This window comes from Alligator sinensis, unplaced genomic scaffold (assembly GCF_000455745.1).
Source record: "Alligator sinensis unplaced genomic scaffold, ASM45574v1 scaffold599_1, whole genome shotgun sequence".
In the NCBI taxonomy this organism is placed as follows: domain Eukaryota; kingdom Metazoa; phylum Chordata; order Crocodylia; family Alligatoridae; genus Alligator; species Alligator sinensis.
Window position 1 is genome coordinate 1 of NW_005841968.1, and position 13,211 is coordinate 13,211.

At 43.4% G+C, this 13,211-nt stretch overlaps 1 protein-coding gene across 7 annotated transcripts in view; it reads left to right on the top strand.

Annotated features, from left to right (window-relative positions):
* Positions 1-1,562: 1,562 nt before the first annotated feature.
* LOC102380629 (sodium channel protein type 5 subunit alpha) overlaps positions 1,563-13,211 on the top strand; it is a 252,836-nt gene continuing 241,187 nt past the window's right edge. For all 7 annotated transcript variants that reach the window (XM_025200461.1, XM_025200458.1, XM_025200464.1 and 4 more), the window contains exon 1: positions 1,563-1,678. In XM_025200461.1, the coding sequence (XP_025056246.1) occupies positions 1,617-1,678 (62 nt within the window). In that variant the 5' untranslated portion in view covers positions 1,563-1,616. The remainder of the gene's footprint in view (positions 1,679-13,211) is intronic.

The window sequence follows — 13,211 nt, forward strand, 5'->3', positions numbered from 1 at the left end:
GACAACCCCCAATCCTTTTGGGTGCAAGGGATTGGCGTGCTCTTGTCTCTGTTTCGACTCTAATCCCATAGGTTAAGTTCTTGCATCTTTCCCTGATGGCGTTTTCATGAGCATGTTTTGAAATGTAAACAGCAAAAGTAACCCCAGGTCAATGGACTTGAAGAAGTAGGTGCTTTATTTGGGGGCACGGACCCATGAACTAGTTACCACCAGGTAACAGTGGTGAGAATTTATTGTGCATCAGCTGCTCCTCAGAAATTGCCTGTGTGCCTGCTTTTACCCTGCAGAAAATAAAGGCTAAGACATAGGAGCTTAGCTGTCAGTGCAAGAAGGGTAAGCTTTTATTCACTGCAGAGTAAGCCTGCATGCACATAGGCGGCTGTCATAGGTGTGATGCAGTCAGTCCATGGCCCTTTTACTTTGTGGTAACCAAGTTGTGCCCTTATATTTGCAGGGCCTGGACACATGGTAACACTAATGTATGTTGGTTTTGTACATTGGCATAATGAGATCAAGGATGGGTACGTGACCATCAAGGTGACTGCCACAGTAGGTGCTAATAGAGCATCATGCTATTAAGTGGGAGGGAGATTAGGTAATAGCCTGTTTGCTTTAAGCAAATGGCTACGGGGAGGGGGGATTACTGCAGACATGTGGTGTTTACATGATAGGTGTAAGTCATACTGGTGTATTTGTATTGTGCTTATTCCACTGGCAGCTCTACACCAGAATCCAGTGTAGGCCTATACATCGTGTATTCGCTTCTCAGGTGCAAAAGCAGGTTACACCAATGTAAACATGTTGCATGTCACAAAGATCAAACCATGAATACCTATAGCTATGTTGCTTTTGCCTGGAGATGCTGGATTTTAGTCTGGAAGATCAGAGGGGCAGATTGTTAATGGGTGAATTACAAAGTTACCTGTAGTTCACTTTTGAAAAGCCTGGTCCTGCTGCTGCAGTGGGTCAGCCCCTCTAGGCAGAGGTAAGGTATTGTAGGGGCTGCTCTAAATGCAGTTGGGCAAATTGCCAGTGTCCCGGTATTGCCCAAAACTACAGTCCCCTGACTGGTTTGACTTAGGGTCACCTCATCCATACGGCTTGCCTCCAAACCATTTACATTGTGGAAGCAACTGAGCAACCTATATAAAAACGGCAATCCCTGCCCCGAACAATGTGCAAACTAAAGCCAGGGCAAAACGTGTAGATGTTGTAGACAAACGTGTAGACAAATGCGGGAAATTGGTGTGAAGGAGATTGGGTAAGAAAGCCAAAAGATGGAGGGAGAGGAATCTGCCTTGAGCAGCGGGGAGGCAGCAGCTCAAAGATCTGTGACAAAGGATATTTGAAGCACTGCTTATGGGGGTGAGGAGTGCTCTACCGCTGGGAATGATTTGAGAGGAAAACTGGTCGTAGGGTGAAAAGGGACCTTTTGCAGCTGGGTGGGCGTTGAGAAGGATGTTTGGGGCATACAAAAGGAGGGAATTTGCATGTGGGAGGTGGCCTGGGGCACAAGTGCAATCACTAAATGTTCTCCTATTTCCTATTTTGTTTTCCAGACATTTATAGTACTGAACAAAGGGAAGACAATCTTTCGATTTAGTGCCACTCCTGCCATGTATATACTTAGCCCTTTCCATCCCATCAGAAGAGCAGCAATTAAAATTTTGGTACATTCATATCCTTTCAGTTGATTTCTCTCCTTCTATGCCTTTATTAAAGCTGATATGGGTAGGAAATTATTTGTTTTTATCCAGCTCTTCTAACACTTCAATGCTTGCTTGCATTTACCACCAGCATAACCAGGAGGGTACGTTCTTTTTTTTTTCCTGTAGTGAGGATGTAATTGAATGTTTTATGAGAACTATATTGCTGAACATTAATTGCCATGGTCATTTGAATAGTCTTATTGACTTTGGAGAGATTGCTACCAACTGGACTCCACAGTTGGTAAAAGAGGACACCTTTGAGAGATATCTGAATGCAAAGACTGTGTGGGACTAGCACTGGTAGTATCACTAAGACTGGCTATATTGGGCAAGGATGTGGCAGGGTCATGGCCTCATCCCTGACCCTACACTGGCCAGCAAGAGAGGAATGCACTTTCTGTATGGGAGGGAACAGCAGCTTTGCTACTTCTGCAAAATTTCTGGGACAACATAGCTTTGCCTCCCTCCATACCCAATATAGAGCAGTACTTGAAAGGCACAATCCTGCATTCAGTGGTTAGTGGTCCTGCAGATCCTTCCTCACCATCTCCTAGTCGCTTCAGTGATGATTGCATGCAGACATTCGATCCTGAGCAACCCGGCTCTTCAGAACCAGAACGCAGAAAACAGCAGCGCTTCAGGGAGGAGAACTGTTCCCTTCTGCTGCAGGAGACATTTATGGTAAGATATCAAAATACCTATATAACTATGTGGGGTTTTTTTAAATCTAAAGAAAGAAAATTGCTCTGTAGGGTTAAAATGAGTTTAAAAATAAATACATGTACTAAACAATTGCCTCAAGATGGTTTTACAGGGTTTTTTTCCCATTCAAACCATTTCTAAAACTTTTTTTCTTTGATCAGGAAAAAAAAAAGTTACATTCAACTATCCTTTTTGATTTGGGATGAAAGCAAATATTGAACTATCAGAATTTTTCATGAGAGAGAAATTCTTATTTTAGCTTGGCTCTAGTCCTGAAGAAATTGAACCACTTCAGAGCCTTTACAAATAATTTTATGGCAACATTGCAGTCTGTTTTAGCCACTATCTCTCTGGTGTACTGAAGCCTATTTATTACCATCCATTCGCTTCTTAAATCAGAGATTCCTTCACTTGTTTACAAGAACATCCATTCCTAATATCACACCTTCCCTTTTGCATTACCAGCCTTTCCCGAGGTCTACACAAAGGGTCTGGTATTGACAGTCATACTGCGAGTTTGGAGAATCCACAGGTAGCTATAATGACTGCATGACACCTTAGTAACAGTCAGTACCATAATAGCAGTGCCCATGGCAACAAAAGACCTTTAGCACGTATTAAGCAGATAACATCGCAATTTTGTTGATTGATCATCAAACTCAACAAACACTGACTATCTCTTTCACCGTGAATTCTCCATCCAGTAGAAGACATAGGCTTGGAAATGTGAAATATGTTTGTATTGGAGGATATATGTGCAAAGCTTAAAATAAGAGGAGTTCTAATAAAGAAGTCAGCGTAAGTTGCCAACCAAGAGACTCCTAAGGATCAAGAGGCTGTGTTGGAGACACTTCATCATGGGTCAGACTTCATGAGAGAATAGTTTGCTGCTGGACATAGAGGGGAAGGAGAAGGGAAAGAGGATGTATGGATACCTTTAAGAAAGATATGTATATGTTGTTATATTTGCCAGGGAAGGGGAGTAGGGAACAGCAGATAAGCAGGCTAAGAAGGATCTCTGAATAAACAAGCTTTCTTGTTCCATAAGTTCAACTCCTTGGCCTTTTGAGAACAACACATGGTACCAGGAGTGGGGTACGAGAGAGAGAAAAATGGAGCATCTCAGAATTACAGAGGAATTAAATTTCTCTAGCAGTGCAGTAGAAAACTGGAAGAAATTTAATCAGAGCTTCACCATCTATATGATGGCCAGTGGAGCTGCAGAGAAGGAAGATCCACTTGAGATAGCTAGATTTTTTTAGATATAGCAGTCCCAGAAGCTCTGTTTCTTTATAATGGCCTACAACTGTCAGAAACAGAATAGAAAATCTATGGTACAGTAATAAAAATGTTTGAGGAATATTTGCATACCTAAACAAAATGAAACCTTTGGATGGTATTCAAGTCCATATGAGACGGCAGAAAGATTGTGAGACAATAGAGGAATTTGTCAAAGACCTCAGACTGCTGAGCCAGACATGCAGTTTTGGAGAACTAAAAGAGTCTATGATCAGAGATGAAATAGTATTAAATATAAGGGATACAAACCTCAGGAAAAGACTGCTAGAGGATCCTGACCTTAATTTGGAAAGGGCAGTTAGAATGTGCCCAGCAGCTGAGATAACAAACACCAGGCTGCACAAGCTGGATGAAGAAGCAGAATAAGCTGAACTAGACAAGATTACAAGACTGCAAAACCTAAGGCAACACACAAATAATATAGAAAGGAGGACCTCACTACAAAGCAGGCAAGTGGAGGTTGAAGAGAATTGCTTGAAGAAACAATGGACAGCTTCAGATGCTGTGAGGGTTACCACAAATCCACGCAATGCCCTGCAACTGGTAAGTGCTGCAACAGTGCAAAAGATTCAATCAGTTTTCATGAGTTTGCAGAAAGGAACAGGATGCACCGCACAAGAAATGGCAGGTCCATCGTCTATGCAATGAGGAAGAGGAAGAATTCCTCATTGGCACAATGCAAGAAGAAGTTCATTCTTCCGAGGACTGGACAATTGCCCTGGACACCAATAGACTAATGGTAACTTTTAAATTGGATACAGGGGCGCAGGTCAATGTAATTCCAGAATTCAGAGTTTTCATTTTTGGAATAATGTGAGTAAGAAAGTAAAACTTAGAGCATATAATGTGAACATGATTGCAACCAAGGGTGTTTGTACACTGCATGTTAGACACAAGGGTAATATAGTAAAAGTTCAGTTTGTAACAGTCCCAGGAAAGCTAGTGCCAGTTATTGGGTTTTGAACATATAAAACTCTAGGTTTTGATTAAGAGAATGGATGCCACTGAGGGACTAGAAAGCAAGAACATAAGAGTTTTATGATGTGTTTCAAGGCATAGGGAAACTGCCAACTGAGTACAAGACAGAATTAAGAGAATCAAATACTCCCATCATACATGCTCTGAGAAATGTTTCCCTTGTGGTAAGGGAGAAACTGAAAAAGGAATTAGATAGATTAGTTAACATGGACATAATAGAAAAAGTAGAGCAGCCAACTGCTTGGGTTCATTCACTGGTTATAACAGAAAAAAGATGGATCCTTGAGATTGCTTCTGGATCCTAAGCAAATGAACAGGTACATCAAAAGGGAGAATTTTCCCATTCCCACCAGGGCAGAGATTTTTAGCAACATGACAGAAGCATAGGCGGTAGAAGGCCAGGGCTAATGGGGCTTATCCCCCCCAAAACTGGGCTGGCAACAGCAGCTCCAGTGCCACCGCTGCCATGCGCTCCTCCACCACCACGTGCACAGCACCAGTGCGCAGTGGCCACAGAACAGCCCTACGGGAGGGAAAGGTGGGGTCAGGCAGGCATACTTTGCACCGCTCAGTCCCTTTCTTCCACTCCAGTAATATTTTTCTAGTGCCGCCTACGGCAGAAGCTAAATATTTCTCCACTTTGGATGCCTCTTCTGGGTTTTGGTAAATTCCCCTAGAAAAGAATAGCACTAGACTACGTACCTTCAATACACCCTTCAGAAAATATTGCTTTTGTAGACTTCCTTTTAGACTGTGTTCTGCATTTGAAATATTTCACAGAAAGGTGCAACATTTTTTGAAGGTCTTGATGGAACTATGGTTTAATTCAGGGAAATACTATTGAAGGATGTGACTTGAGGCTAAGAAAGGCACTGGAAAGAGCCTGCAGAGCAGGTTGAAACTGAACAAACAAAAATGCAAATTTAGGGTCAAAGAAATAATATATCTGGGTGAAAAGCTCTCTGAAAAAGGGGTGCAAATCGATCCTGCAAGGGTTAAAACCACTAAAAACGTGCCACCCAACACGGATAAGGAAGGAGTGCAAAGGTTACTGGGAATGATCAATTTTTTAGGGAAATAGCTACCTAATTTAGCAGAGCAGACCAAATACCTTAGATCATTCCTACAAAAGAATGCTCAGTGGATATGGGAATGTGAACATGCAGCTGAATTAAAAAAAACTTAAAGGAAAAATACACAAAGGAAGAAGTATTAAAATACTATAACCCTAAAAGATCCATTAAATTGTCAACAGATGGCTCTAAGGAAGGCATTGGAGCCGCTTTGCTTTAAAAACATGAGTATAGCTGGAGACCAGTAGCATATGCATATAGGGTACTCTTTAAGTCAGAGTGTCTATATGCACAAATTGAAAAAGTTTGGCTCTGGTATATGGCTGTAAGAAATGTCATATATTCATCTATGGGAAGCTGTGATAGCTGAAACTGTTCATAAACCTTTGGTAACCCTTTCTACAGCAAAGAAAGGGTTATCAGACATGCCACCAGATTACGGAGACTTTTCTTTCAACTGCAAATGTATGATCTAGACATACAGTACACACCAGGAAAACATCTGCTTATTGCAGATATGTCATCCAGAGCATATGACACAATGGAAAATGACAGAATTCCAGACTCAGACATAGTACATGTTAATCTAATTAAAAGAATGATTCCTGTCACAAATAAAATGTGGGCAGAAGGTACTGCTCAGGGCACCACATTGCAAAAAGTGACAACTGCTATTTATTCTGGTTGGCCAGGAAAACATAGACCTAGCCCCTGCTCCCAATTCAAAGGAGAGCTGCCAGTACTGGATGGCATTTTGTTCAAAGGCTCATGACTTGTTGTTCCAGCAGTGCTAAAGAAAGACATGTAAAACTACACGAGGGGCATCTAGGCATTGAAAAATCCAAAAGGAGAGCGAGGGGGTCTCTATATTAGCCCAACATAAATAATGACTTGGAAGATGCTATATAGGCTTGTACAATATGCCAAAAGTACAGATTAGCACAAAGAAAAGAGGCTGTGATAGTCCATTGGTCTGGTGGAAAATGGAGTACAAATAGCGAAGAAATTCTTGCAAAAAAGCTACAGATTCACACACTGATGGTTACCTGTCACTCTTAAATTACAGGGCAACACCCATGAAACATGGGTTGTCCCCAGCAGAAATGCTGTTTAACAGAAAACTCAAAACCAGGCTGCCAAATCTTGTGGATGATGCTCATCAGAACGAAAAGCAAAATGTGAAAACATTAAAAAAATTCAACAAACTCCTACAAAAATGGTATTATGACAGGGATTCTAGGGAGTTACCACAACTGCACAACAAGGGTATGGTACTTATTTCAGGTCGACAAAAGTGGAAACAAAAAGCACTAGTCTCCCATCAAGTAGCTCCCGAATCCTATAAAGTAGTCACACTGGAAGGACATATGTTAAGAAGGAAAAGATGACACTTGCAGCTCGTAAAGGGGAGAAAAGAAGCAGCATCACAAGATTCACCAAAGGAAACAGAGCTAACAACAAAGCAACAAGAAACAACAGAGGAGATTGAAAATGACACACAAGTAGAGACCTGAACAAGGAAACCAATAAGGATTGAGAATGCAGAGAATCTGAGAAGATCACTTGGACCTAAAAAGTCAACACAAAGACTTATAGATACCTGTTCAAATGTGCTTTATCAATGGGTTGAACTAAACTTCCAATGTTAGTATTACATGAGGATATGTTACACGTAAAAGGGGAAGATGTGTGGATACCTTTAAGGAAGTTCTGTATAAATTGTTACGTTTCCCCACAAACCGCAGGGAACAGCAGATAAGCAGGCCAAGAAGGCTCTCTGAATAAACTTTATTGTTCTATAAGTTTAATTCCATGGTCTTTGAGAACAACACAGGGCAGTGGCATCATTCAGGTCATGGTTGCATCACTACAGCCTTGCTGAAGTCAGTCACAGGCACTGGAGTGGTACTTGTGTGACTCCGAGAACTGGAGACTACTATCAGAAAGCAGGAATATCCAGTGATGTTGCAGGTTTGGATCCCTGTGTCGTCACCATTCCTGTATCCATGCAAGTTCAAGGGAAGCCAGTAGTGCTTGCTAATGCACAGGACAAGGTAGAAATATTCCCTTCTATACCTAATACGATCGTCACTCAAATGACCACAAGAAGAGATCTTAATACCCTCCAGGATTCAAAGTATGAGTACTAGGGAGTGTGTTTCAGGAATATGCCCAAGCAAGGGATACAACGAGATAAACTTCCAAGGGTTTAGGCTAGCAGCATTCCAGTTCAAGAAACTGTACTGGCAGACAATCTAAGAGCCGTCTCGTACATCAGCAAGCAGATGGAAGGAAAAAAGCTCCAGTCACAAAAGGATAGGAGGAGAGTTCCCGCATTAGGCAGTACATCGTTTTCTGTCGATAAAGGCCATTCACATCAAGGGAACTCTAAACACAGAGGCCAAGTGGCAGAGCAGGAAGTCAATATTTCAGGCAGAATGGAGCCTGAATCAGCAAGTACTCAAGCAGATAATATCACAGGCATGAATTCAGAAGCTGGATCTATTGTCTCGCATGAGAGTAGCAAGCTATCTTTATTTTCCCCCAGAGGGAAAACAAAAGAAGCATAAGCAAATGGTGCCCTGTCACGGAAGTGTCTGAAGCAACTTGTTTAGTAGATACCTTATCTCCCTTTCCGATCGCTGAGTGTACTGTACAGACAACAGAAGAGAACAGAAAGGACAGAGCAAGCATCATGCTCCAAACAGTCTTTGGAGACTCTAGCTCTTAACTGAAACAGCATTTCTGCAGTGCTGCCTTCTGAGATTTCCACAAACGAAGGGTTTGCTTTTTCAGCGCTCTCTGCTGCATGACAGTTCATCCTGCTGTGCTTGGATGGGCTGGCCATTAAGCAAGAGAAATAATGTCCAGAGGATTTGTAGGTAACCTTGCAGTAGTTCAAATCACTTCTCTTACAGGCGTCTGTAATACCCCTTGGGCTTTCCCAGTTCCTTGAGCTCTAGTCTGAGACTCTAGGACAGGAGTAGACAACCCCTGGCATGGGTGCCAGAGCATGGCATGCAAAGGCATTTTGCTTGGCCTGCAAGCCTTGAGACAGACAGCGGGAAAGGGTCAGGGCTGTGCTGCCACAACGATTGGGTCCCTCACAGCTCCACTGCAATCTGGCCATGGCATGCCAACACCTTACAAGTTGAGGTTGCGGGTGTTTTTGGCTCTCTGTCCCAAAATGTTGCCAGCCCCTGCTCTAAGAGGTCCTATATACAAATAAAGTGGCCCCCAAGTGAGTCAATGGCATATTAGAAATTGAGGGTAGGGGCTGAAGAAACTAGAAATCTTGCAGAGGCTGATAAGGGAGGTTTCTGCATAGGGTAGCTAGATGAGCAGCCTGCCAGACCAGTAGCAAGGTCTAGTCATCCAGTTCCCAAGCCAGCTAACTGGGAATCTGGCACCTGATTAGGATAAAAGAAAGAATGGTTATTTTGGAAGCTGCTCAGGTAGCTTATGTTAAATTCCTCTCTTGAAGGCATGTTGCTGTGAGATTCTGGTGTAGGCATCCAGCAGCTCCATGGCATCCTCTAAAGCAGGTGGGGGCAAAATGGTAAATCCGGCCAGCAGCCCTGCCCGCGTCACCCCAGCCAGTCTCCATGGAGGTGTGGGGCCGTGACAGCATGGGGCAAGGGTCTCCATGGAGTGCAGCTGGGTGGGGAGCTGCTCCGGGGCCAGCACTGGGATTTGCAGCAGTGATGGCATGGGCCAGAGCTGGGGCAGAGCTGCAATCCTGGCTCTACCCCAGTTGTGGCTCACACTCACCACTGCATAGAGACCCTGGAGACATTCATGGAGACCCTGACCCCACACTGTCATATCCCTGCCACTCCTGGGGGTCTCCATGGAAACTGGTTGGAGCGATGCGGGCAGGGGCTGCGGGGAAATGAAATATGTCACGAGTCCCATCCAGCCCATGGGCTTGACTTTGACGGCCTCTGCTCTATAGCAACCAGCATCCCAAGGAAGAGATGTGGCTAGCCTAGCATCCAGGGGGACATCCAGACATGCATGAATGTTTGGTTCCCTGGAGACAGCTAGGTGCACCGCCGCTTCTTGTCCCTGGGGAATGCCTGTGCCATGCATGCTTTGGAGCACGGCAGGTTGCCCCGGGTGGCATGAGGGGGCTGGGGTCAGTACTGTGCTGGCCCAAGCAGCCTTACCTGGGGTCCTCCCAGAGCTGCAGCCTGGCTCTGCTTTTTAGCCGCACATACTGCCTGAGCGTGTGCTGCTTCAGAGTTTTTTGCACAGTTTTTTTTACCCCTGGGTCTAGTTTCTCGACATGAGCTGGTCATTCCCATGCTGGACATGCATACTCTGCAATTGAGTAATACAAGGCAATTGCAGTGGTTCATAATGTAACTGGGTTCACTCCCCACTCTGAGATGACCAACTTTTGAAGTATGTTGTTGCAGGCACTGCCTTTCCCTTTCATCTTCTCTACATGTGCTTTGAAGGTAAATGTTTGATGCAACGTAACTGCCTAGTACACAAGGTTTGGGTGATTAGTTAGTGGTATTCCATCCCGAGTGATGTTTAATTTCCATTTGGCTTTTCTATGGTGTAGGTGAAAGTCTTTAACCTGCATCTTGGTTCAGTTGATGTGAAGCTGGTTCTTATTACAATAATCTGCGAAGTTGCTCAGTGCACATGTCTGTTAGTTCTTGACAGTGGCTAAGTCCACCTGTGATGCAATGCGTAGATCATCAGCATATATGAAGCTCCTTGAATTGCTCTGTATGGGTTGGTCATTGGTATATATGTTAAAGAGGATCGGTGTCAGCACACTGCCCTGTGGGAGACTATTTCGTTGTCATCTCCAGTGACTCCATTTCTTGCACAATTCTATGTAAAAACATCTATTCTCCAAAAGACACTGGATGAGCTGCACTAGGTGGTGGGCGAGCATCATACTGTAGACTCTGGCAGGCAAGTTTTAGTGGCTGACTGTGTCATATGCCACTGATAGGTCTACAAATACAGCACCTGTTGTCATCTTTCTTGAATCCATCTTCTATATGCCCAGTGACATCTAATATTTGACCAGTGCAGGACTTCTCTGGTATGAATCTGGCTTGTTCTGGTATATTGGATGTTGTTCAATATAAGGTGTAAGGTGATTGAAAATGAGATGTTTGTAAAGCTTATAAAGATGGCACAGGAGTAGCTCTGGCCTGAAGTTCTCTGGGCCAGAGGCATCCATCCATGGCTTTAATACAGCTATTACATGGGTTTGTCGCCACAGCCTAGGTATGATGAGCAATTGTTAAAAAGGCATAATATCCATAACTTGGTTGTGGGACCAAAGTGCTTGATCTGCTCCATACGTATGTCATTGAGTCCAGTTGCTTTGTCATTCTTCACGTTACTTATTCTGGCATTGAGTTCATCCATTGTGTATTATGTGTTAAAATGATTGTCCTCCATATTTTAGGATGTTTAATCAGAACTTGACTGGTGAGCAGAAGCTGGTGAGCCATCTTGTTGGCTGTGATGTTGTGGTTCTGCTGTACTTTCTTTGGGTCATTACTCAACTTGCTAATGGTAACATTACTTTCCAACTAGTGTGGGTCATATCTATTCCTTCGATCAATTCTTTCCATTCCCATCGCCTTCCTTGGTGCTTGTTAGTTAGGGCTGTCCCTGCTGAGATAGTATCTTCTAAGAAAGAATCTCTTTGAAATACTTGCTGGTATTTTTTGTATTCAGCTGCTAGCATGGGAGTACACCCTGGTGTATACTCAGGTCTGTATCCTCAAGGTATATATGTATTGGAGGCTTTGCACAGTGCATTCATGAAGAAGACGTAATTATCCAAGACAAGTTTGATGTGTGTCACTTCTTTGTGAAGGTCTTAGGAAAAGACCCTCCGATCTGCTTTCTTAAAATTGAAATGTCTATGCACTGATACCATATTTGGGGTTATGCCTGCTGTGATATTGATAGTGACTGGTCTGTGCTGTGTGAGCCGTGGGTTACAACAGTTTTTTTTCCCATAACTTCTATGTTGTTGTTTAAAAATAGGCAAGATCTGGATTACAGCTTCATCTCTATTGGGAGCTAGTCAAAGACCTAGGTAGCTTTGAGTCATGGATCAGGCTTGGTGGTATACCTTGGCCCACATTTTGACCAAGTTGCCATTCTCGTCGTTTTTGCTGTAACCCCTTGTGATGTGGTGGCTCGTAAAGTCACAAATGATTGTGTGTGGTTTTTTGCGGTCTAGGTTTCCTGGGCTCACAAAGGCAAAACACTTCCCTGGAGGCTTATAAACAGATGTTATTGAGATGTTGTCTATATTGATGGTCAAGATTTCAATGTCATCTTGTTCTGTCATCAATGCTATGTTGATGGTAAGCTTTGGTTTTATGAAGATAGTGCTGCCATATTTCTCGTGCTGCCTTTTGATGGCCAATCTCATCCCAGGGCCTATTGCTGTTTGACCATCTCTGTGTCTCTTGGCGACAAAGCATACGACAGTTGTAACTGGTGCACATCCTGAAAATAATGTCCTTTTTGACTCCTGCGAGTCCCTCAATGTTTACAGCGTTGACTGTCAGGGCCAGCCCTGAAAAAGGGCCATGGGTGTGATGCAGCACTTCATCCTGTTGCAAGTTAGAGGTTTGCACTGTATACGTCTGAGATTGTTAGTGACAAGGTAGTTAGCAGAATTTGCAGGTTCGTTGGAATCGGACAGGAGCCACAATGTGAACTCTTCTGCTGTGGTCCCCTTTTTTTTTCTGTTGAAGTAGAAGGAGAAACTTCATTGGAACTAAGCTTGGAGCTGGAATCTTGACTGAAAATGTCTTGACCCTTCAACACCGAAATAGTCAACTTGAGTTTTAAAATAATTCAGAGAAAGACTGTTGTCTTCACGTGCTCATTCTTTGCCTGCACTAGCAGCCAGCCCGCCCCAATTCTGTACAAATGTTTACTTGACCTCTGTTTCATGCCGTTTCACACAACCTGATTTGTTAAGGGGTTTGAGCAGAAGTCAGCAAATTTGGATTGAATCTGGGTTTCTGCTCCATTACTAAATGAAAAGCTGCCTTCTACTGTCCTTTTTGGTGCCACTTTGAGACATCTGTAATATGTCTTTGGCTGAAGTGGGAGCACCATTGGCCCTGACACCCAGATTTGCAGTACCCTTCACCTCTCTTTTAGCACTTGCAGGAAACAGCCAGTTTTCCAGCACCGGCTCAGTGGAAGTTGGTGAGAGTCCAGACTTTTGGATAGTCTGGCTACTTCATTCAGGTGCCTAACAAGGTGCTAAACTCTTCTGAAAATCTGATGCCACTTTTGGTGCTGAATACTTTTGAAAATCCAGCCCATGATATACTACTAATCGTTGACATACTGCTGACATCAAATGCTAAAGCTATGCTCAGCCTGTTCCTCAGGCAACTCCAGACGTTTCTATCCTGGATTAAGTCGCTATTTGGCAGAT